Source organism: Lycium barbarum, chromosome 11 (assembly GCF_019175385.1).
Source record: "Lycium barbarum isolate Lr01 chromosome 11, ASM1917538v2, whole genome shotgun sequence".
Classification (NCBI taxonomy): Eukaryota; Viridiplantae; Streptophyta; class Magnoliopsida; order Solanales; family Solanaceae; genus Lycium; species Lycium barbarum.
The window spans coordinates 106,251,795-106,274,387 of record NC_083347.1 but is presented as its reverse complement, the minus strand read 5'-3'; the positions used below and the strand labels follow the sequence as shown (position 1 = coordinate 106,274,387).

Here is a 22,593-nt window from a genome sequence, read left to right as displayed (position 1 = left end):
GCGAACTATGATCACGATTATGGAGGAATCGAAGTGAAATTGTGAAATGTGGATAATGTAGATGAATGATGATTTTTGTGCATAATATTGTGAATGTTGTGATGGATGTTGGGAGTTGATATGTAAAATGAGGAAAGTTGTATAAACAAAGGAAATTCTGCCTAATTTTCTCTAGCAATAGTAACACGTTCATATAATCGATTAACTAATGTTGATGCGAATCCTCTTGAAGGTAGAAACGCGAACATCGAAGGAGAACGATCAAGCGATAAAACTGTTAAACGAAAGAGGTATGTAAGGCTAGTCCCTTCTTTCTATGGCATGACTCCTATGGCATAAATTTTCCTATTCTTCCGTGATCTTCATAAATAATGAAAATTATGAGTCCATGACTATAAAAAGCCACCTACGCACACGATAAAGAAAGGAGGTATGATACGAGCATGATAATGATGATGATGATGAATATAAGTATGAAGAATCCTAGAGTAATATAAGATGTCCATAAAGCTAATGATTCTAAGTATAGTTTTATTGATGCTTTTCCTTGTGTACACTCACCTTAAATGCTAGTCCCTCCAAGGTGAGACATGACGATTATGATCACTCCATAACGTAGTCGGGGGTTCACGACCTTATGTCACCTCGACATAGCCATGGTTACCTCCAAGTTCTAATGTAGGATTAATGATGAATGTATGATGATGTTAAGTTATGATAAGATTATGATATGCCTATGAGATGTGTAATAATGATGAGTTTATGATTGATTATATGACGATTCCACCGTGCCAAGTTGGCCGGGCATGTCACCGCGAAGGCGGGCTGCATACGATTCCACCGTGCCTAAATGGCCGGGCATGTCACCGCTAAGACGGGCTGCGATGTTTACACCGAGCCTAGAGGGCCGGGCATGATCACCACTAGTGGGCGGCATATGATGGTTACCCGGACGCGGGTTAACGATGATGATTTATATGAAACGATGATGTATGCGCTATGATGATACATGTACTATGATTATATATATGATATATGCATGAAATGTATCCACCCTTAAAAGTTACGTAGGTTGTATCTTCACCTTATGACTTATGATTTCTCTATCATGTTCATTCCATTCATGCCTTACATACTCAGTACAATGTTCGTATTGAAGTCTATTTTCTTTGGACGCTGTGTTCATGCCCACAGGTAGACAAGGAGACGGTGCAGATCTATAGGAGCTATCAGCAGATTTACAGGAGCACTCCATTATTCCGGAGGTGCTATCTGATTCATTATTTTGTGTATATAGATGTATTTTGGGTATAACAGGGTCCTGTCCCGTTCATATGTCTAATACTCCAATAGAGGCTCGTAGATACGCATGTGTGGGTAGTATGGTCTCACGATGTTCTTATGATGTATATTATTATTTTGATAGCCGAAGGGCTTATGTATATAAAAATAATTATGTTTCCAAATGAAAAATAGTTTTCCTATGATTTGAGTATGAAATTAATGAATGAACGCTTGTTGAGTATGATGAGCAATAGAATGAGTGGTGCTCGGTGGTTAGCCCCGGATACCCGTCATGGCCCCTAGTCGGGTCGTGACAATATGCTTGCGAGAATGACTGCATGTTATTCTGGAAACATAATGCAAAAGCTGAATCTTGCTCGGTTTGTGGTGAGTCTAGGTGGAAATCAGTTGAAGGTCAAAAAACTAATGGAGGTACTCAAGGAAAGACCAAGAACAAAGTTCCTCGAAAAGTTTTATGTTACTTCCCCTTGAAACCAAGATTGCAAAGGTTGTTTATGTCATCAGAAATTGCTTCAGACATGACATGGCATCATGATCAGCGTTTGAAAGATGGGGTTCTTAGACATCCAGCAGACCCAGAGGCGTGGAAACATTTTGATACATCTAATCCAGGCTTTGCTAGAGATCCTCGTAATGTTAGACTTGGATTAGCATCTGACGGGATAAATCCTTTTAGTAGCTTAAGTGTTTCTCATAGCACTTGGCCAGTGATTATTACTGTATATAACTTACCCCCTTGGATGTGCATGAAGCCACCATATTTCTTCTTGTCTTTGTTGATACCTGGCCCTAAAGCTCCTGGAAATGATATCGATGTGTACTTAGAACCATTGGTAGACGAGTTGCGAGAGTTATGGTATTATGGAGTCGATACATATGATGCTTCGAGAAGAGAGAATTTTTGTATGCGGGCAGCACTCTTATGGACTATAAATGATTTTCCAGCTTATGCCTACTTGTCTGGATGGAGCACGAAGAGAGCTTTGGCTTGTCCTTCATGCAACAAAGAGACTCCTTCTACTCGATTAAAGTATGGTCGTAAGTTTTCTTACATGGGTACTCGTAGGTTTCTATCATCTAATCATAAATGGCGGCGGAATAAACGTGATTTTAATGGAGAAGTAGAAAAAAGATTTGCTCCTAAAGCTCTCTCTGGAGATGATGTTTTAAACCAGTTGTCTAGTTTGGAAGACGTGACATATGGTAAGATCCAAAAAAAAAACAAATGCGAAAAAAGTAAAGGGATTCATAACTGGAGGAAGAAAAGCATTTTTTTCAAACTTCCTTACTCGAAAAATAATTTAATACGCCAAAATTTAGATGTGATGCATATTGAAAAAAAATGTTTGTGATAATATCATTGGCACATTTTTAGATATAGAAGGAAAGGCAAAATATAATCTGAATGCTCGTCGTGATTTGAAGGAAATGGGTATAAGGAAAGATTTGCACGCAACTCAAAAGGATGGAAAATGGTATTATCCAGCAGCATGCTATTCTTTATCACCAGATGAGAAGTCTAAAGTATGCAAGTTCTTGAAAATGGTTAAGGTTCCAGATGGTTATTCTTCCAATGTATCACGGTGGGTGAAGTTAAAGGATCGTAAAGTTTATGGAATGAAGAGTCACGATTCTCATATTCTGTTGGAACAGTTGCTTCCTCTTGCAATTCGCGGAGTCGTGCCAAACAATGTCTTTGATGCTATCACCGAGTTAAGTATTTTCTTCAGAGAGTTGTGTTCAAAAACATTAAGGGTTGATGTTTTGGATCAACTTGCAGCTCAAATTCCAATAACATTATCCAAATTAGAAAAAATATTTCTACCAACATTTTTTGATGTTATGGTGCACTTGGTCATTCATCTCCCAACAGAAGCTAAGGTTGCTGGACCTGTACAAAACAGGTGGATGTACCCAATGGAGCGGTATGTTTTTAATATTATAATTTTGATTTAATTTTATGTGACTTGTTAATTTATCATGCTAAGCAATTTAACTGCGTGTTTATCATGTAGATTAATGGGCAAATGGAAATGTTACGTTCGTAATAGAAATCAGCCTGAAGGATCTATTGCAGAGGGGTATATTGTTGAAGAAAGTCTAATATTTTGTTCAAGATATTTACATTGTGGTGCGAAAGGATATAATCGAATGGACAAAAATTATGAAGGTGATCATGTTGAGTCATACAGTGGATTATCAATATTTGAACAAAAGGATTGTCCGTTATTAAGAGATACATCCAAAAATCTTGAAGAGTTTGAGCGAAAACAAGCTCATCTTTATGTCTTGAGAAATTGTGAAGAAGTTCAACCATTTCTACAATATGTTTCATTATATTATTGTGTTCACTAGTCTCCCATCTCAAATTATTTGTCGTGTTTCTTTTTCACACGCCTCTTAAGAAAATATTAATTTTGGGATGTTTTGACTATTTTACCCTTATTTATGTCTTAAGAGGGGTAATCTCTTTTCATTGAATATTTATTCTATTTATATGCCATCTCCCCATAACTGAGGTGTTTGTGGTTGTAATCTTCAAAAACAATTACTATTAACGGTAAATGGAAAAAATAATAATTTTTGTCTTGAACTTCTAAAATGATAAATAATTTGAGACAACTATTTTTAGAAATCACGACAAATAATTTGAGACGGAGGAGTATTTGTTAGCTTTTCTCAAGTCTTATGGTTATGTTTAAACAGAGAGTATGAGCAGAACAATCGGGACATGAACTTCGATGATTGATTTTCCAATCGAGTAAGTTTTTATTGTTACTTTGAATTCAATTTTTTTTTTTGGTAAATACCTTTCTGGACAAAGTCCCGAACTTAGTGCAACATATGAAACCTCAAGACCCAAGGTCTTTCTACTCTTTCAGCTGATCTACTTAGTCAACTAGGATATACATCAAAGTGCTGGACATAAGTAGCTAGTTTGACATTTAAATGAGCGATTTCCTGAATAATCCTTCTTACCATGCTTTCAATTGCTCTCTGTTGCTTCCAAAAAATCGACCAATCCTATCTTGCCATACATAGTAAGTTGCAACTGCTAGTGAGACTCTATAAAGTTGACTAGCTTTGTTCCTTCCCATGTGATGCCTTTCAGCCCATTGTAGCTCTTCCCTCCATCCCCATAAACTTCTTTGGATACCCATGCCATGAATTTCTTCCAGATAGCTCCAACTACTAAACACTCAAAGAACAGGTGCTGAATTCAATTTGTAATACTTATTTATTCATTTATTTTTTGTACAGATTGTACAAATGCGCAGAGAGGGAAATTCACTTGCAAGTTGTGAATTGTATTCTTTGGCTAGAGGTCCTTTTAATGGAGTTCAAAGATTCAAGGGTTATGAAATAAATGGTTTCAGGTTTCACACTAAACTACTTGGGTGAAGCAAAATAGTGGGGTTTTAGTAAGAGGAGTAGTGAATGGTCAAAATATTAATTACTATGGTGTTCTAACTGAAATAGTAGAACTTCAATACTTCAAAAGTAAGCAGGTTATTTTGTTTAAAATGTGACTGGTGGGACGTTGATCACATAGGAAGAGGAGTGAAAATAGATAAACATGGTGTTGTTAGCGTCAATACTAAGCGAAAACTAGCAACAAATGAACCATTTGTGCTTGCATCTCAAGCAGAACAAGTTTTTTATGTCAAGGATAATCTTCATCCAAATTGGTCAATTGTCTTGAGTGGTCATTCTACTTATTTTACTGGAGGTGCTGTAGGTGAAGATACTTTTCAACAAGATGCTTGTAATGATTTCTTGTGTACATTTGAGGAAGATGAAGACTTTATAAACTGGGGAAGAAATGATCTTGATGTTATCAGCACTGATGTTGCTTTAGCTGATGATATTATTGACGACATCGAATCAGAACTTGAAACCGATGATGAAGATTTGTCATTGTGAACATTTAAAAATCTTATATGGATATGGCTTATACTAAATTGATGTTAACAAGTTAACTTATTTCTTGAGGGATGATGTTTATTTCTTTATTATATTGAGTTATTCTGATTGAATATGAGTTAATATTCAGTAATGTTGAGTTGATAATTTTGATTGGATTGAGTTGAAATGTTATTTTCTACCGGGTGTATGTTGATGGATTATTCAGTTACAGGGGAAATTCTATCGATTTTTTTGTCAGATCAATAGACTAAAGTAATAGCTAGTCTGACATTATCTGTTTGTTGCAATTGAATGACGTTCGAGTCTTGATAATGATATTGATTTTTGGTGAGGCTAGTTATTCATGTCGTCGCGTGTTGGCATTTTGTCATTTTAACAATGTATTTTGTGCAGGTATATATGGTGATAATTTTTTTTTTCAAAATAATTTTGGTAATGACATTGATTTTTGGTGATTGTTGTAATTCATTTTGCCATGTGTTGACATCTTTTCATTTAAAGAGACAATGTATTATTTTCTTCCTTGTGTAATGTGAAGGTATAATTTTTTGAAAATGGTAACAGAATGTGCATGTATTATATCTGTAACTTCTGAAGAATGGTGAATGAAAAAGCTAATAGAAACATTGAAAATTCTAAGCTACAATTGTATTTGTGCAGCCATTTAATTTAATGTGTTTATTATGATTGAATTCATACTATTTTTATGGTAACTATAAGTGTAGGAAATCAAATTATTTAATTTGGCTGAAAGATTAGTATTGCTACAACAAAATTCAATTCGTGCTAAATAATACTAATTACTAGCTTTGAAATTTTATCATAACAATAAATCTGTGGCTATATGATTCTGTCATGACAAGTAACTATATCTATTAAGCCAATTATTGCCACGAATTTTTAGTACTCGAAGTAAAAATATTTATCTTGCTGTAATATTTTATTTTAAGTAACTTTTAATGGCTAAAAGGTTACTATTGCTACGATAAATTTCAACACGTGACAAAAATTAATAATTAGTTACGAAATTTTACTATAGCAAAAGTTCTATAGCTATATTGTGTAACTATTGCCACAATCTTTTATAACTTGAAGCAAATATATTTATTTAGCTACAACATTTTGTTTCAAATAATTTATTGTGGCTAAAAGGTTACTATTACTACAGTAAGTTTCAATCCGTTACAAAAATTAATAATTAGCTACGAAATTTCTTTTTAGCAAAACATTCGTGGTTATATCATTTAGCTATTGCCACAAATTTTATAACATGAAGCAAAATTATTGATTTAGCTACAATATTTTGTTTCAAATAATGTATTGTGGCCAAAAGGTTACTATTGTGGCTAAAAGGTTACTATTGCTACAGTAACTTTTATCGCGTGGCAAAAACTTATGATTAGCTATAAGAGTTTATCGTATCAATAAAGTTGTAGCTATTTCGGTAACTATTGCCACGATAGTTAGCAATTATAGCAAAAATGAGAAATTAGTTTTGTCAATTTGATTTTCGTGGCAAAGAAATTTTATGAATTTGTAAATAGCTACGGAATTCAAATTATTGTGGCTATTAATAGGCAATAGCTATGCTTTTTAAATTCATAGCTTAAATTTCGTAGCTATAGATACACTGTGTTGTAGTGAACGTCAACAAAGCAGTCGTGGAAGAATAGACGGAGAACTGCAGCGATTGTGATCTGCGATTATTGGATTTTTTGATTAACAACATTACGTACAATGGTCTCAACATTAGGACATGTTTTGGCATAATAATTGGTCTTGAGTCTAGCAGAAACCAAGTCTGGCATGAAAATAGTGGCAGAAGAAATTGTCAAAACAGCTAAAATAAGAATATGTAAACGAACCATTTCTATAAAGCACAACAATATATTGGAAAATTAAAGGTGGAGAAAGGGATGCAAAATTGGTTTACATGTCTTGAATTCAAGACTAGGGACACTACAAGAAAAACTATATTTGGCAACAATTTTTTTTGTTTTGTTGTCATAGCTTGATTATTGTTGCAAAAAGTACTTTTGGCAACAACAAAAAAAATATTTTGTTGCATGAACTTTTCCCAATGGCTGTTTTTGCAACAACGTGCAACAACTTTTTTTTTTGTTGCCAAAAGTACTTTTTGCAACAATAATCAATACTATGGCAACAAAATTAAATTCTTTGGCAACAAAAAAATCATTTGCCAACAATAAAACTAAATTATTGCTAAATATAAAAAAACAATTGTTGCGATTTCTATACTTTCTTGTAGTGGGATTATATATAAGGGGAAGGAGTAGGCGTGTTCATGGAAAACAGGAAAATCGAACAAAACCAAACATCAAATCATATCAAAGGTAAGGATCTAGTTGCTCAGTTGAATGGCTATCGGAACTTTCTTGGTGAGGGTTTGAATCCCCACATTGTAATCCCCTTCCCCCACTCCCTATGTAATATAAAAAAAAAATGGAAAAAAAATCACATTAAAAAAAGGATACTTTTTCCGATTTTGGTTTTGGTTTAATTTTGATTTTTAGTTTTAAAACTTAGTTTAATTTTGGGTTTTGCAAAAGAAAAAAAAAACTGAATGTGTGTGTATAAAATTTAAAATTTACTGTACATATTAATGTTTTGCACTCTTAATTTATAATTTAGGTGTTTGCATTTAAAATAATCAAATTCTTTGCTTTTACTTTTTAGTTTGATTTGTAGTCTTTATTTTGATAATTCCAAAAATTTATTTCATTTTCAAATAACTTGTCTTTGAGTCATTTAATTATTCAACATTATTTAATCCAATTATCGTCATAATAGCTCAACTACAACTCGTTAACTTTTTGCACAGAAAATTTTTTATTGTATGAAGTTTTATTAAGTTTTTTGGAAATAACTAAATTCTCGGATAATGCATACTATTTTCTCGAGGAAGCGACATATAGAACTTGATTATATATATAGTTCCTTCTTTTTATAAAGATTAATTGATTTGGTAGTGTTATGCTAGAATATAGTCAATCTAATGCATGCTTGAAAGTATATATATATTAAAAAAAGATCGACAAAACCAATAAAATCTAAAGCAATAAAAAAATTAATTTAATTAATTTTATTTGATTCTAACATTTGAAAAATTCACTTAATTGATTTAATTGGTTTTCTTTTAAAAGAAAATTGGCTCAAACTAATTCACGAACACCTCTACTAATTCACGAACACCTCTACTGAAGGAGAGTCCTTATATAAGATCGACCAAAAGGAAACCATGATTTGACAAGAAGGAAAGATTGAACTTATACAAGAAATACAAGTCATTGCTTTGTGAATGAAACAAAGACGTGGACATTGTTTACTAGCCGCCTTTGTTTTTTCTCCAAAAATGAAAAATAAAAAAAAATTAGCTTATGGCGGCAGCTAGGGGTGTTCATGGGTCGATTTTGGGTTAAAATTAAAACCAAATCAATCTAGTCGGTTTTTAAAATATTAAAACCAAAATCAAACCAAACCAAACCAAATATCCACCGGTTTAGTTGTAGTCAGTTTGATTTAGTTTGGGTTGAGTTTTCGATTTTTAAGAAAATTAACGGTATTTCTCTCTTTCATACCTTTTTCCTACAATTAGGAGAGAATTTTTCTATTATTTTTCAACTTATAATTCGTTATTACCTTTCATTATGGTAGCTATAATTTTCTTGCATTATGAAAAAATGTCTTAGGATTTATGATTTTAATTAAGTGAATAAAGTTTATCAAAAAATAAATCTAGGTAAATCTCGTAGTTGTTTCTTTGCATAAATGACTTTGAATTTTTGGATTTCTTTTTGAAAATGGGCTTAAGATATAAAGTTCATTTGCCTATTAGAGATAAATAGAATTTTGCTTAAAAGGTATATAAATTATTTAAAAGTATTTATAAAAATTAACATATTCTCTGTGTGTGTGTGTATTATATATTTATCGTTGCAGTTCGATTTTTTATTCGGATTGCTTTCAGTAAAACCAAAACCTAACCAAATATTATCGATTTTAAAAAATTTAAAATCAAACCAAACTCAATCCAAGTAAATATCGATTTATTTAATCGGTTTGGTTTGATTTTCGATTTGGATCGGTTTTTAACCAAACCGTGAACATCCCTAGCTGCACCCTTTCATGCGTCACTTCGGTGATAATTTGCTCGAGTCCGCAACTTAAATGACCCAAAAAGTGGGTTTGTGATCATAAATAACGGCAAAAAAAAAAGGTGACAAAAGTAGCTTTTGCGCACTAAATTAACGGATCTAGGATTTTTACTCAGGGATTCGAAAAAAACGACAATAGCTAAATATAAAAAATAATATTTTTTGATGAGAATCAAAATTAGGATGCTAGAGATAATTTTGAACAGTGACGGACCTATGTATGGAGTTATGGGTGCTGAAGCACCCATTGGGTTTAGCTAAATTGTATTATATATGCATGAAAATATTTTAAAATGCCAATAAAGTGACCATGAGCACTCATGTTTGGTTTCTATGATCATTGTAAAACGTATACAGAAATTAGTGACGCACCCACGACTTATAAATTCTAGATCCGTCATTTATTTTGAACACCATGAACCGCTTGAGCTAACATTTTGCATATGTTCAGGATGTTCAAAAGTTAATATATATATATATATATATATATATACATAAACACAGAAAATTTACCATATAAATGTACTGTAATTCCTGGTAGAGTGTACCAACACCTTAACTCTACCTTGGCTCAAAGTCTCTCAAGTTTTATTAAATTTTATGTCCACTTAAACATGTATAAATTGTTGATTTAGAACACAATATATAAGTTTCAGAAACTAGAACGAATCCATAAACTTCAAATTCTGGCTGCGCCTCTAATCGCGTAAAATAAAATAAAAAGTGAGTATTAGAACTAGTAGAATTACCTGAGAGGGCGATCATGTCAGGTTGATTTAGACCATGAGAGGCAAACATGGTATTTAGTTGATCCAAATTGAAAGTAGGCTCAGGGAAGTTGCCTTCCACATTTGAAGCTTTTGATGTCAATCCATCTAACCTTCCCAATTCCACTGCATACCTTGGTCCACCAGACTGCATAGTACAAAATTATTACTTTCATATTATTTTTTTAGGAATTTTCACACTGTATATATGTCCACTAAAATAATAATCGAAGAATATATATTTTTTTATACATAATACTCTATCTTTTAAGTACATATTTTACCAGCAAGTGTGCAATCATTTTCATCTGACCGCTAAATATATACCTTATTTGTATTTTTGAAACAAAAACTTCTGTGTGGTGGTGCATAATAGGTAATTGCATATAGTAGTAGTACTTCTTATTTGATAGTCTAAAAAAACAATTAGTGGTATATTATATTATAATCGGTTAAAATACATTAGTTGTAAAAAAATATTTTACATTATCAGCACATATAAGTTGATTTTAATTATTACGAAGTCTGAGCAAGCTGACATGAACTTTTAGTTATTTTCAAAAAAGAAAAAGAGCATTACTAAAGAAATAGGAATTAGCGACGGGTAATTTCTGTAACTAAACAACCGATTTCATTGATAATCCTATTTAGCGACTAATTATAAAAAAATTCTGCTAATTATGAGCAATTTAGCCACAAATTACTTATGAAGACGGACAAACCGTTGCAAAGAATGGTACGTAGTACAAACCAATTGAATAACGTCTCGAGTTGCTATGGCAAGAATATCAGCACAGGAAACTTTATTTTTACAGCTTGGGATTGCATCAATGGCTGCTTTTGCTTTGATGACAGTGTCAAATCCATCTCAAGCCAATGATTGATTATCTGGATGATCTTTTTCTGCCGTGTAATTCCCTTGTGTTGATGCTATTATGACTGAAGCATCACAGCCCTACATCCAAAGTTACTGGATAGTTTAAAAACACTTATATTGGTAGTGGACCTTACTAGCTGAGAATCATATATGGACTACTGATATTCCCAATAATTAACTCTTTGAATTAATTAATAGCAATAAACCTAGCTTGCGGACGTTCAACAACAACAACAACATGTCCAGTAGAATCCCATAATATGGGGTCGGGGAGGGTAGAGTGTACGCAGACCTTACCCCCACCTTGAAAGGTGGGGAGACTGTTTACGAAAGACCCTTGGCTCAAGAGAGAAAACAAGACAAAAAGTCAAATAGGGACAAGCATATCAAAAACAATATGAAAACGAGGAATAACAAAAGCGAGAAAGTCATGATAGAACAGTCTGGTAAGAAAGGAGCATTAGCTACCATAGATAAATAAGATAATCAAAGTTCAAGGCCCAACAAATATAAGCAGAAATCAAATGGTTTGCGGAGGTTCATATAGGAAAAATACGAAAACGCGGAAGATTCAATTAATTTTGTATGGTTTGCAGGCTATTGCACTAGTTTACCTAGAGCACACCCAAGAATAGCTCGGGTTCCCTAATTTACGCAAAAATAAAATAATAATTTAAAGCTGAAATTTCACTACAACGTCAAAAGGATTAATCAAAATTGAAAAGTTAGAAATTTTACTACGACATCAATAGGTTTACAATTGTACATGTTACTTATATCTTGTTTAAAGTTTGATACAAACTTATTCTTATTCCATTATTGCAACTCACCCACCCAATAGAAAGATTAAGGAACTTGGTCCTATTTTATTAAAACAACGATTAAATTTTGGTTTGAAATCTTATCTTGTCGTTCACAAACCATTCAAACTTCAAACAAAATCATTATCTTGTAAACTTCAATGATTGACAAGAGGGGTTGCTCCGGTAGTCAGCTCTCAATTAAATGCTCCACAGTCTCTGCGAATATTTCCATTTTTGCCCGTCTTCACACCAACCCGGCCCAATTTAATCATTGCATTCACGAATGCGGTTTGAAAAGCCTTAGAGTTACTGGCCCATAAATTAACAGTACCTTTGGACCGTTTATCTGTGAACAACACTTGATCTGATGTGAATAGGCCCATTCCTTTTTGCAAGTTTTTGAAGTAGACATTGTCAAAGGTATTAGGTGTGGTTGGGTCCAACAAGGTGATCGTACCTGGATCCACATTCTTTGGGCAAGTTTGTTGTAATTGGGCTGCATATGTCTTGCTTAGGGTTGGATCCACTGGGTTTTTAGGGCTAAAGTTGTAAAGCCGTTTGGAGAACTTGGCGCAGTGAGCAGCTCCAAGAGTATGGGCTGCTGCATAAAATCATATAAAAGAAATTGAGATATTAATATAAATACTCGTCTGCTGAAGTAATACTCCCTCCATTACGATATAATTAATTTTTTTTGGATGTGACACGCCCCTAAGAAATCTAATTAATGACATAATCAAATGACATTTGACTAGATTACCCTATGCCTGTTCCCAGACTTTTCTTAAAGGTTGAAATAATGAGTATTGGGATTTGGAAAAGCTATTAAAAAGAAGATTAACTTTGGAAAAATTTACTAAATAACCTCGTGGACTTTAAACAATTCACTTATTTTTTATCAAAGAAAAAGCCTAAAAATTTACTTATTTTGGAATGGGGGGAGTCGCAAGCAAATATATATCCTTTGTATATTAATATATAATATACATAAAATATATTTTTTTAATACGTATTAGTGTATATTTGGCTAAAATAGAATTATTTTTACCCACCGACCAAAGAAAACATGCGTTTAATATAGAAGTTCTAATCTTTTTCCAGAGGATTTTGTTTTTAAAGAAATGACTCGGGGAGGCTGAAAAAAGAAGAAAGTGTCACAAAGGATTAAATTTATGTATGGTCATCACATTAATAGTTTTTGCTACAAAGTTTAAAATTAATTTTTTTAATTAAAAAAAAAACTCATCAACTGTTGCATACTTTCTTCGTACTAATTTATGTGATGATATTTAACTTGGCACAAAATATAAAAATAAGTAATAGATATTTATGTGATTATAAATAATCTCATTAAAAGGTAAAATACAAAGTCTAATGTATTATTTTTTTAAATAATAAAGAAATATGACATTCATTTTGAGGCGGACTAAAAATGTAACATGCCATATAAATTAGGGCGATGGAACTTGGGAGTATATATGATCATTTGAGAAATTTACGTGTGTCTCCATCTTGCACGTGTTTTAACTTTTAAGTGAACCCTGTACGTTTAATTTCTTTAAAGATTTGGGAAATAGAATTTTAGACCAAGGAAAACGAAATATTTTACAGTCTTTATTCCTTTAAATATTATTTTCTGGCCTTAGGGGGACCTTGGAAGTAGTAGTGAACTTTGTAGTTGACTGAATAACTGTTCAAGAAAGAGATAGCTAACGTGTGGAATAAGTAACTCACTATGGAAGTTGAGGTTTTAATAACTGGATTAAATAATGGATGGATAATTTGAAATCTATAGCTACAAGAATATTGTCATATCATGTTTAAAAAAACAAATTCGACGTGTACGATACCCAAAGCCTCTTCATTCAAATACCAAAGCAGGTTTAAAACGATAAATTCTATCTCTAAATTGAGTCAAAGTCTCTCATCTTATATTTTATGTTCAGTTAAATACTGTCATATATACTACTAAAGAATATGAATTAGCGACGGAAAAATTCTGTAGTTAAACAACAATAATCTTATTGAGCACGGTTTAACCAAAAAATCAGTTAAATGCATGCAATTCAACAATGGATTAGCGATGAAGCTTGTAGCTAGTTCCGTTTTTTTCTATTGTAGTGATAAAATCAAAAGAAACAAGTATTAGAAGTATAGTAGAATTACCGGAGAGGGCGATCATGTCAGCCTGATTTAGACCATGAGAGGCAAACATGGTATTTAGTCGATCCAAATTGAAAGTAGGCTCAGGGAGGTTGCCTTCCACATTTGAAGCTTTTGATGTCAACCCATCTAACCTTCCCAATTCCACTTGATATCCTGGTCCGCCAGCCTGCATTATACAAAATTATTACTAATATACCTTTTTTGTGAGAATTTTTACACTGTATATATCTCTCCACTAAAATAATAATCAAAAATATGTATTTTTCATACGTAAGACTATCTTTTATATATTTTACCAGTAGGTGTGCAATCATTTTCATCTGACCGCTAAATATCAAACTTATTTGTATTTTCGAAACAAAAACTTCTGCGTGGTGGTGCATAATAGGTAATTGCAGTAGTAGTCTTCTTGTTTGATAACCTAAGAAACAATAAATAATTATAACATAATCGATCATAATACAGTAGCAGTCGGGGAAAAATATTTTACATTATCAACACATACAAGCTGACATGAACTTTTAGTTATTTTCAAAAAAGAAAAAGAGCATTACTAAAAAAAATAGGAATTAGCGACGAGCAATATCTGTAACTAAACAACATATTTTGTTGTTAATTCTATTTACCGACTAATTATCAAAAAAATTCTACTAACTATGAGCAATTTGGCAACAGATTTGCAACGAGGTTCGTAGCTAATTTCATTGAAGATGGACAAAGCGTTGCAAAGAATGGTACGTAGTACAAACCAGTTGAATAACGTCTCGAGTTGCTATGGCAAGAATATCAGCACAAGAAACTTTATTTTTACAGCTTGGGATGGCATCAATGGCTACTTTTGCTTTGATAACAGTGTCAAATCCATCTCCAGCCAATGAAAGATTATCTGGATGATCTCTTTCTGCTGTGTTCCCTTGTGTTGATGCTATTATGACTGAAGCATCACAGCCCTACATCCAAATTAAAAATAGCTTTTTAGGCTAACAATGATACAGAAAATGCTCTGTGCACCTAATTCAAGCTCAAAAATTAGATCATGAACCGAGGACTGATCAAAGATCATATCAGAAGATAATATTGTAGAACGTGGACTGATTATAAAACTTAATATGAAATCCTGTTTGAGTTCGTCCACTAGAATTTCATTATGAGTTATTTTCCATTTCCTCCTCAAGAATTATTGAAAAAATGACTGTAAAGAGATCTTTCACTTTCATTTGAATTTGAAAGCTTTGTAGCGACAATAAACATCGATCGAATAGACTCATCATTCATCAGTTTGAGCTTGCGTCTTGCTCTGTTCAAATTTCATGTAACTCATTGCACGCGTATTTTAATATTGCCCCCTCTGACTCATATTACTTATCAAGGTTACTGAAACTACTTGTCTAAAAAAAAAAAATCATCTTATAAAATCAAGATAGAATTAGTTAATTTCTTCCCATTTTGCTATTAATAGTAGTTGTTCTTGAAAGTAAACAATATTGATTACATAGCATATAAATTATAATTTTGAAGAGTTCAAACAAGTGATTAAATCAGTTAATGTTATGATTGTTCAAATTACAAATATCAATGAGATTAACTTAGCTGTGTCTATGAAGAGAGATAAGGGGAAATTAATTACTGAAGTAAAAAAAAATCACTTTTTATTTATCATTTCTTAAGAGGCTAACAAAAGTGCAATGTACATGACAACTAATATGGGACAGTGAGAGTATTTGTATCATTTGTATGAGATATATGTGCAACGTACGTATTCAAAAACTAGTAAGTATATAAGGAGACAACAACTTATTTCTTCAACGAATACGCAATATTCTAAAAGTATATACCTCAACAAAGCAGTCGTGGAAGAATAGACGGAGAACTGCAGCGATTGTGATCCGGGATTGTTGGATTTTCTGATTAACAACATTACGTACGATGGTTTCAACAGTAGGACAGGTTTTGGCATAATAATTGGTCTTGAGTCTAGCAGAAACCAAGTATGGCATGAAAATAATGGCAGAAGAAATGGTCAAAACTGCTATAATAAGAATATGTAAACGAACCATTTCTATAAAGCACAACAATATATAGGAAAATTAAAGGTGGAGAAAGGGATGCAAAATTGGTTTACATATCTTGAATTCAAGACTAGGGATTATATATAAGGGGAAGGAATTTAGGGGTGTTCATGGAAAACAGGAAAATCGAACAAAAACAAACATCAAATCACATCAAAGGTAGGGATCTAGTTGCTCAGTTAGATGGCTATCGGAACATTTTTGGTGAGGGTTCGAATCTTCACATTGTAATCTCTTTTGCCATTTTCCCTTCCTCTACCCACCATGTAATAAAAAAAAAAATGGAAAACAAATCACATAAAAAAAAGGACACTTTTTTCGATTTTGGTTTTAGTTTAATTTTGATTTTTAGTTTTAAAACTTAGTTTAATTTTGGGTTTTAAGCAAAAAAAAAAAATGAAAAACCTGAATGTGTGTGTATAAATCTTATAATTTTACTGTACATATTAATCTTTTGCACTTTTGATTCGTAATCTAGGTGTTTGCGTTTAAAATAATCAATTTCTTTGCTTTTACTTTTTTAGTTTGATTTGTAGTCTTTATTTTGATAATTCCAAAAATTTATTTCATTTTCAAATAACTTGTCTTTGAGTCATTTAATTATTCATCATTATTTAATCCAATTGTCGTCATAATATCTTGGTAAACTATAACGTGTTAAATTTTTGCACAAAAAGTAAATAAATTATTGTACGAAGTTTTATTAAATATTTTGGAAATAACTAGATTCTTGAATAATGCATACAATTTTCTCGGGGAAGCTATATATATAACTTGATTATATATATAGTTCCTTTTTTTTTTAATAAAAAGTAACTGATTTGATAGTATTATGCTAGAATATAGTTAATCTAATACATGGTTGAAAGTATATTGTCATATATTTTTACTTTTATTTTTTAAAAAAGATCGATAAAACCAATAAAATCTAAAGCAATAAAAAAATTAATTTAATTAATTTGATTTGATTCCAACAATTAAAAATTCACTTAATAGATTTAACTGGTTTTCTTTTATACGAAAATTGAGTCAAACTAAATCACGAGGACCTCTACTGAAGGAGAGTCGCTATATAAGATCGACCAAAAAGAAACCATGATTTGACAAGAAGAAAAGATTGAACTTATAAAAGAAAAGTACGTGTCATTGTTTTGTGAATGAGACAAAAACGTGGACATTGTTTACTAGCCGCCTTTGTTTTTTCTCCAAAAAAATAAAAATAAAAATAATATTAGCTTATGGCGGCACCCTTTCATGAGTCACTTCGGTGATAATTTGCTCGAGTCCGCAACTTAAATGGCCTAAAAAGTAACATAATTAACGGAAAAAAAAAATTAGTGCGCAATAAGATTTAATTGTGACGGTCACCGTTAAGTTCTATTGCGCACTAAATTAATGCGCAAAAGTTTTTTTTTTTTTTTCATTTTCACAACACTTTGTATAATTTTAAAGTTTTGAAATTTCACGTTTTTTTCATATTTGATTAAAGATTAGTCATGTTTCAAAACACTGAAATATCAATATTTTATATAGAACATGATATATTTTTATGCGAACAATAATGTAGGCTCAATACATCAAGTATACCTAAACGTTTGGATTGTCATTTTAGGGGTTGTAAAGTGCCCCGAATTAATTTTTGTTTGTTTGGAATCTTATCATCTTTAGGTTTAAGTGTTTCTTTTATAAGGTTTTGATTTAAGCGTTTTATTATTTAGTCAAGGCATTACTTTATTTCGAATATGTCGAGATTTTTTTCATAATTAATTTAGGATGTCGCACGAGTTATTAATAAACGATAATAAAGACTAAGATAACTAATTATCATTAAGAAAATAATACGAGTAAAAATATAATATTAACATAAAATGTATAATTTAGTTATATATATACAATCTCCATCCCCCTTCTTCTTTAGGTCCCATATGTGGGAGCCTAGTAAACCTGGGCCTAAGTCGACCCCCACCACCCTCACCATCATCTTCATCCCTCTTTTTTCTCTTAATAATAGGATGCTCTATGTCATGATCATCCATCCTTCCCTTCCTTGCGCCCTTGACAATAACATGCTTCTTATGGGACACGAGTGAGTTTGACAGGTCCACACACACAAAAGAATAAACCTGAAATAACATATAAACAATTTAGTTTAGATTTATTCTAAACTAAACCTGAAATAACATCTAAACAATTAAAAAGGATGAACCTAATTATAATTTAGATTTAATTAATACATTATGTTTTTGTAAAAAATCAAACTTGTGTGTCGACAGGCTCCTGAGATTGATGATGAGAGGGCTCCTAAGCTGGCTCCTCAGCGGTCTCCCGAGAGGGCTCCTAAGCGGCCCCAGAGCCGGAGATGTAGATGGTTCCAGAGCTAGACCCTAAGAAATGAAAAATTACATAATAATTAAAATAAATATTTTAATATGTTAATATAATTATTTCAAACACTTTATCGTGGCTCTAGCTGTAGAAGTTCAGGAATGTGTAGTCGTACTCCAGCTCCCTGCCACCCTGTCGATCACGAACTGGCTGTTCACCCTGTGGATGACGAATTGGCGGCTGCACATGGTATGCCTTTAATGATGGCCACTTTAGATGCTCTGAAAATAGCTCCGCCGGCGTATATAGAGGTGTCGACGGTCGGTAAGAAATCGACGGGCGCTCTGAAGTCGACGGATGCTGCTGGGATGGAGCGGGAATAGTAGCATGCTCGTCAAGCTCATCTATTAGATAAAGGTCTCCATCGCCACCACCTCGGCCACTAGCCCCTCTACCCCCACCACCTCGGCCATCATTCTCTCGGCCACCAGCCTCTCTGGCTCCACCACCTCTGATACCCCTACCTCTACCACTACCTCTATCACCACAGCCTCACGAGTACGACCACGAGCACGTGCTAGAGGGGCCTGATACGGGATATCTCGAACATGTTTATGGATACGTTCGAGCTCTTATGATTGTTGCATACCACTATCAGCTAGCTGAAGCATTCGGGCTGCGTATCTGCTGTCTCCGATGAATGCACATGGCCCATGCTCTCCCAGCGCATCGTCTGTACGGTCCGTAGCTACATCTATTTGCAAATATTAATGATTGAATAAATTAGTAACGTAATATATAAGACGATTAATTAAGTTTAAGTGAAGTAAACTTACCAACGCCTCATACTGTCCCGCGAGTGCTGCATATCCTCAGTCGCAGTCCTCTGCGTGACACGTCCTGGGGTTGCCAATCAAGCTGCGTGTGGTCTGCCGGTACCACTCCATTTACTCGAGGATCGAAGTCGTATGTCCGACCACCGCTGGCGATCCCATCCTATGATCCCAAAGATGGAGCTGCTCCTGCATAAAGGCCCGGAATGCAGCATCGACGACCGCACGCTCATCCCACATATAGTGGTTGTGCTCCCAAAAAACCAGCTCAGGTATGTTCTGTACATGCCCGATCTGTCGTAAGACGCGGTGGGGCACGTGATCCTCAACAATATCCATGTCTATCAACGGACACCCTACCTCTACATGTGCTCACCAACCCTACAAAACGCCAGCAACTGATCCAAAATCTGATCATACGGCCTCCACATAAAAAACTATAAAAAAATGAATTAGTAAACAATACAAGACGAAGATCGTAAAAAAAAAGAAGAAGATAATAACCTACCATGTCCGCCGTCATACGATCTAGCTGATCCCTGAACGGAAGAAGTCTGTGGTGTGTATCCACATCTCAGATTAACACATAAAATTAGATAACTAATTAGCACATTAATAATTAACATGGACTAAACAATTTTACAAATAAATAAATTAACAAATAAAGATATTATTAGGAGATTAGTATATTTTCCTATAATCAAACAATTAACAAATCATTAACAAAAATTAAAGATTAACATATCATTATCAAATAATTAACAATTAGTTAATCAAAAAATTAACAAATAATTAAAGATTAACATATCATTATCAAATAATTAACAATCAGCTAATCAAACAATTAATAAATAATCAAAGATTAACATATCATTATCAAATAATTAAGAATCAGCTAATCAAATAATTAACGAATAATTAAAGATTAACATCATTAACAATTAGCTAATCAAACAATTAACAAATAAAAAATTAAAAAAGGAAACGAAAAAAATCACTGGACAACCCTATTGTGCGATGTTTTTTTGGCGTAATATTTTTATTTTTGAAATCCACAACTATTAAACATTAATCATGCTTGGGATAATAATATATTTAACAATGTAATAAAAAATTTATAGTAAAATACCTAGATTAAAGGTTGTTTTTGAGTTTTTGAAATCGAGATCTACGTTGCTTTATACTGAAATTCAAGCTTCGAAACTTGTTCATTGACTTAAATATACCAAGAATATTGACTTTCGGGTAAAAATAACACGAAAACGACGTTTTTGGAAGGTGGGACCTCAGCCTTTTCTTGTTAATGATGGTTTTTTTAAAAAAAAAAAAAAATTGGTGAGGGATCGATCGGGTGTGGAAGATGGTGGGGCGTTTTATTAAATGCCTTTTGCGCACTAAACTAATTTAGTGCGCAACAGGACTTAACGGTGACCGTCACAGTTAAGTCCTATTGCGCACTAAATTAGTGCGCAAAAGGCACTTTTGTCACTTTTTTTTTTTGCCGTTATTTATGTTCACAAATCCACTTTTTGGGTCATTTAAGTTGCAGACTCTATTGCTCTTGTTAGTTTTCTTTCTTGTACTGTGCAATTACAAGTATCAAATAGGTATAGAAGGTTCACCTTTTATATATTAAGAGCTATCATAGGCGGAGCCAGATATTAACCTCGTGAGTTCGGGAGATTAGAATGGTGATTCAAATGATGCTAACTGAATTTTAAATTTAGTATTTATACATATTTAATGAACTTCTTAACACAAAAACATTGTTTGAACAAAAATTAGTGAGTTCGGCTTTCAGACTTCTAGTTCCGCCCCTCGGAACTATATGGAAATTAAGTTACACAGCAAGCTCGAGCAGTATCATATATACAACTAGCTAAGCCTATAGCTACATGATCAGTATATAATGGAGAAGGTACACAAAATACATAGCAGGTTAGAATTCCTCAAATACACAGTCGAAGCCCGGAAATTAATTAAATTTCACCGGAAAACTATATATATAAGCAAGCCAAAATAAAAATAAAAAAACCATGTTAGCTCAAATATATAGTAAAAAACTTAAATATCGATTCTATACGGTTTTGCAAATTATATATATTTTAGATTTATAAATTTAGGTAAAAGTATATGGGTCGAATGTTACATTTTATGCACATATATACTTTATCATACTTTTAAATATCCTGAACGAAATTTTAATTTTACCACAGCAAGCAGGGACTTTAATAGTTATACTTGAGAATAAGAGATGCTGACATGCTGTGGTTGAACAGATTAGATTTGAATATTCCCCAAAAAGATTTTTCTTCTAAATCGACAAATACATATACTGTGCAGGCATATCCTGGTTGTTTCTCCGTTTTTCCATAAGAAACTTCTCTCGAGAATCGAGGGAGAAAGTGATGTAACGGTGCAAAATATTCTATTGTATTATTAAACTAAACAGATTATATGGTAGTTTTTTTGCTCCTAGCTTGTTAGTGCCTGTTTGGATGGGTTTATGCTTATAAGCTGCAAACAACTTATAAGTTAAAAAAAATAAGTTGGGTAGTCTAACTTATTTTTTTTTGCTTATAAGCTGTTTTCAGCTTATAAGCTGCTTCAGATAAGCTAAGTCAAATGGGCCCAACTATTTTTTTGAGCTTATTTTAAGCACAAAATGACTTTAAGCTGGTCAGCCAAACACTCAAAAAAGCTGAAAACAACTTATAAGCAACTTATAAGCCAATCCAAACGGGCTCTTAGTTTTCTTTGTAAGTTCTACCTCTAGGTTTGTCTTCTTTCTTTTACCATTTGCTTTTATGTTTCTCAATAACAACTGCAGATTTATTCATTCCTCTGACTCAAGGTACCAAAAAAGAATTACCAATTTCATCTGTTGAGATCAACATAACAAGGCGATATGTTAAAGCTAATGAAGCAAATCTTGAACGATGATAAGTTAAACAACAAAGACAAAAAATATACTAAAAGAGACATTAATCTTTAATATGTTTTGATGTAAAATCCTAAGTCCATGTTTAAGGTACGTAAAATGGTATTTGCTTTATATTTAAGGTACGTAACATGGTATTTTGGCTAGCTTATGTGATTTTCCGATGAGATTTAGTTAGTTTCACAGCTATAGTTATTTTTTGAGAGACTAGCTATAAATTAGGTGACTTTATACTGACAAAACATAATTTAATGACTTTTATAAAATAAAATAAAAAAGGTTGTAAGTGTGATAACCAGTTGAGGAATTAACTCTAAAATATTAGCTTTCTAGGAGATGTTTACCGCCTAAATTTACCAAATCCCAAGAATTAATTCTGCTTCCCCGTGGTAAAAAACTTGTTCA

The 22,593-nt window shown here is 32.8% G+C and overlaps 2 protein-coding genes and 1 pseudogene across 3 annotated transcripts; 1 reads left to right on the top strand and 2 right to left on the bottom strand.

The window, feature by feature from the left end:
- The first annotated feature begins 2,695 nt into the window (after positions 1-2,695).
- On the top strand, positions 2,696-3,837 carry LOC132618011 (uncharacterized). The gene is made up of 2 exons (XM_060333080.1): positions 2,696-3,230; positions 3,321-3,837. The coding sequence occupies exons 1-2, from the start codon at positions 2,734-2,736 to the stop codon at positions 3,658-3,660; spliced, it is 837 nt and encodes a 278-aa protein (XP_060189063.1). The 5' UTR covers positions 2,696-2,733; the 3' UTR covers positions 3,661-3,837.
- Positions 3,838-9,998: 6,161 nt separating this feature from the next.
- Positions 9,999-11,819, bottom strand: LOC132620069 (peroxidase 51-like; annotated as a pseudogene).
- Positions 11,755-16,154, bottom strand: LOC132618010 (peroxidase 51-like). Of its 2 annotated transcripts, none has more exons than XM_060333078.1 (4): positions 15,856-16,154; positions 14,770-14,970; positions 14,021-14,186; positions 11,755-12,455 (listed from the first exon to the last, which is right to left on the bottom strand). In XM_060333078.1, exons 1-4 carry the CDS (start codon positions 16,075-16,077, stop codon positions 12,049-12,051), a joined length of 996 nt encoding a protein of 331 aa, XP_060189061.1. In that variant the 5' UTR covers positions 16,078-16,154; the 3' UTR covers positions 11,755-12,048. The 2 variants fall into 2 exon arrangements, with proteins under 2 accessions (XP_060189061.1, XP_060189062.1); XM_060333079.1 differs by having other exon boundaries at positions 11,755-12,452.
- Between the last annotated feature and the right edge of the window lie 6,439 nt (positions 16,155-22,593).

What these genes read in the sequence shown, in the direction of transcription:
- LOC132618011 (XM_060333080.1), top strand. Translation starts at nt 2,734, where the DNA reads ATGGGTATAAGGAAAGATTTGCACGCAACTCAAAAGGATGGAAAATGG. An exon ending in TGGATGTACCCAATGGAGCG is followed by an intron (nt 3,231 to 3,320) that starts GTATGTTTTTAA and finishes TTTATCATGTAG; the next exon opens with ATTAATGGGCAAATGGAAAT.
- LOC132618010 (XM_060333078.1), bottom strand. Translation starts at nt 16,077, where the DNA reads ATGGTTCGTTTACATATTCTTATTATAGCAGTTTTGACCATTTCTTCT. An exon ending in TCCACGACTGCTTTGTTGAG is followed by an intron (nt 14,971 to 15,855) that starts GTATATACTTTT and finishes ATTTGGATGTAG; the next exon opens with GGCTGTGATGCTTCAGTCAT. An exon ending in TGACATGATCGCCCTCTCCG is followed by an intron (nt 12,456 to 14,020) that starts GTAATTCTACTA and finishes GATTTTATGCAG; the next exon opens with CAGCCCATACTCTTGGAGCT.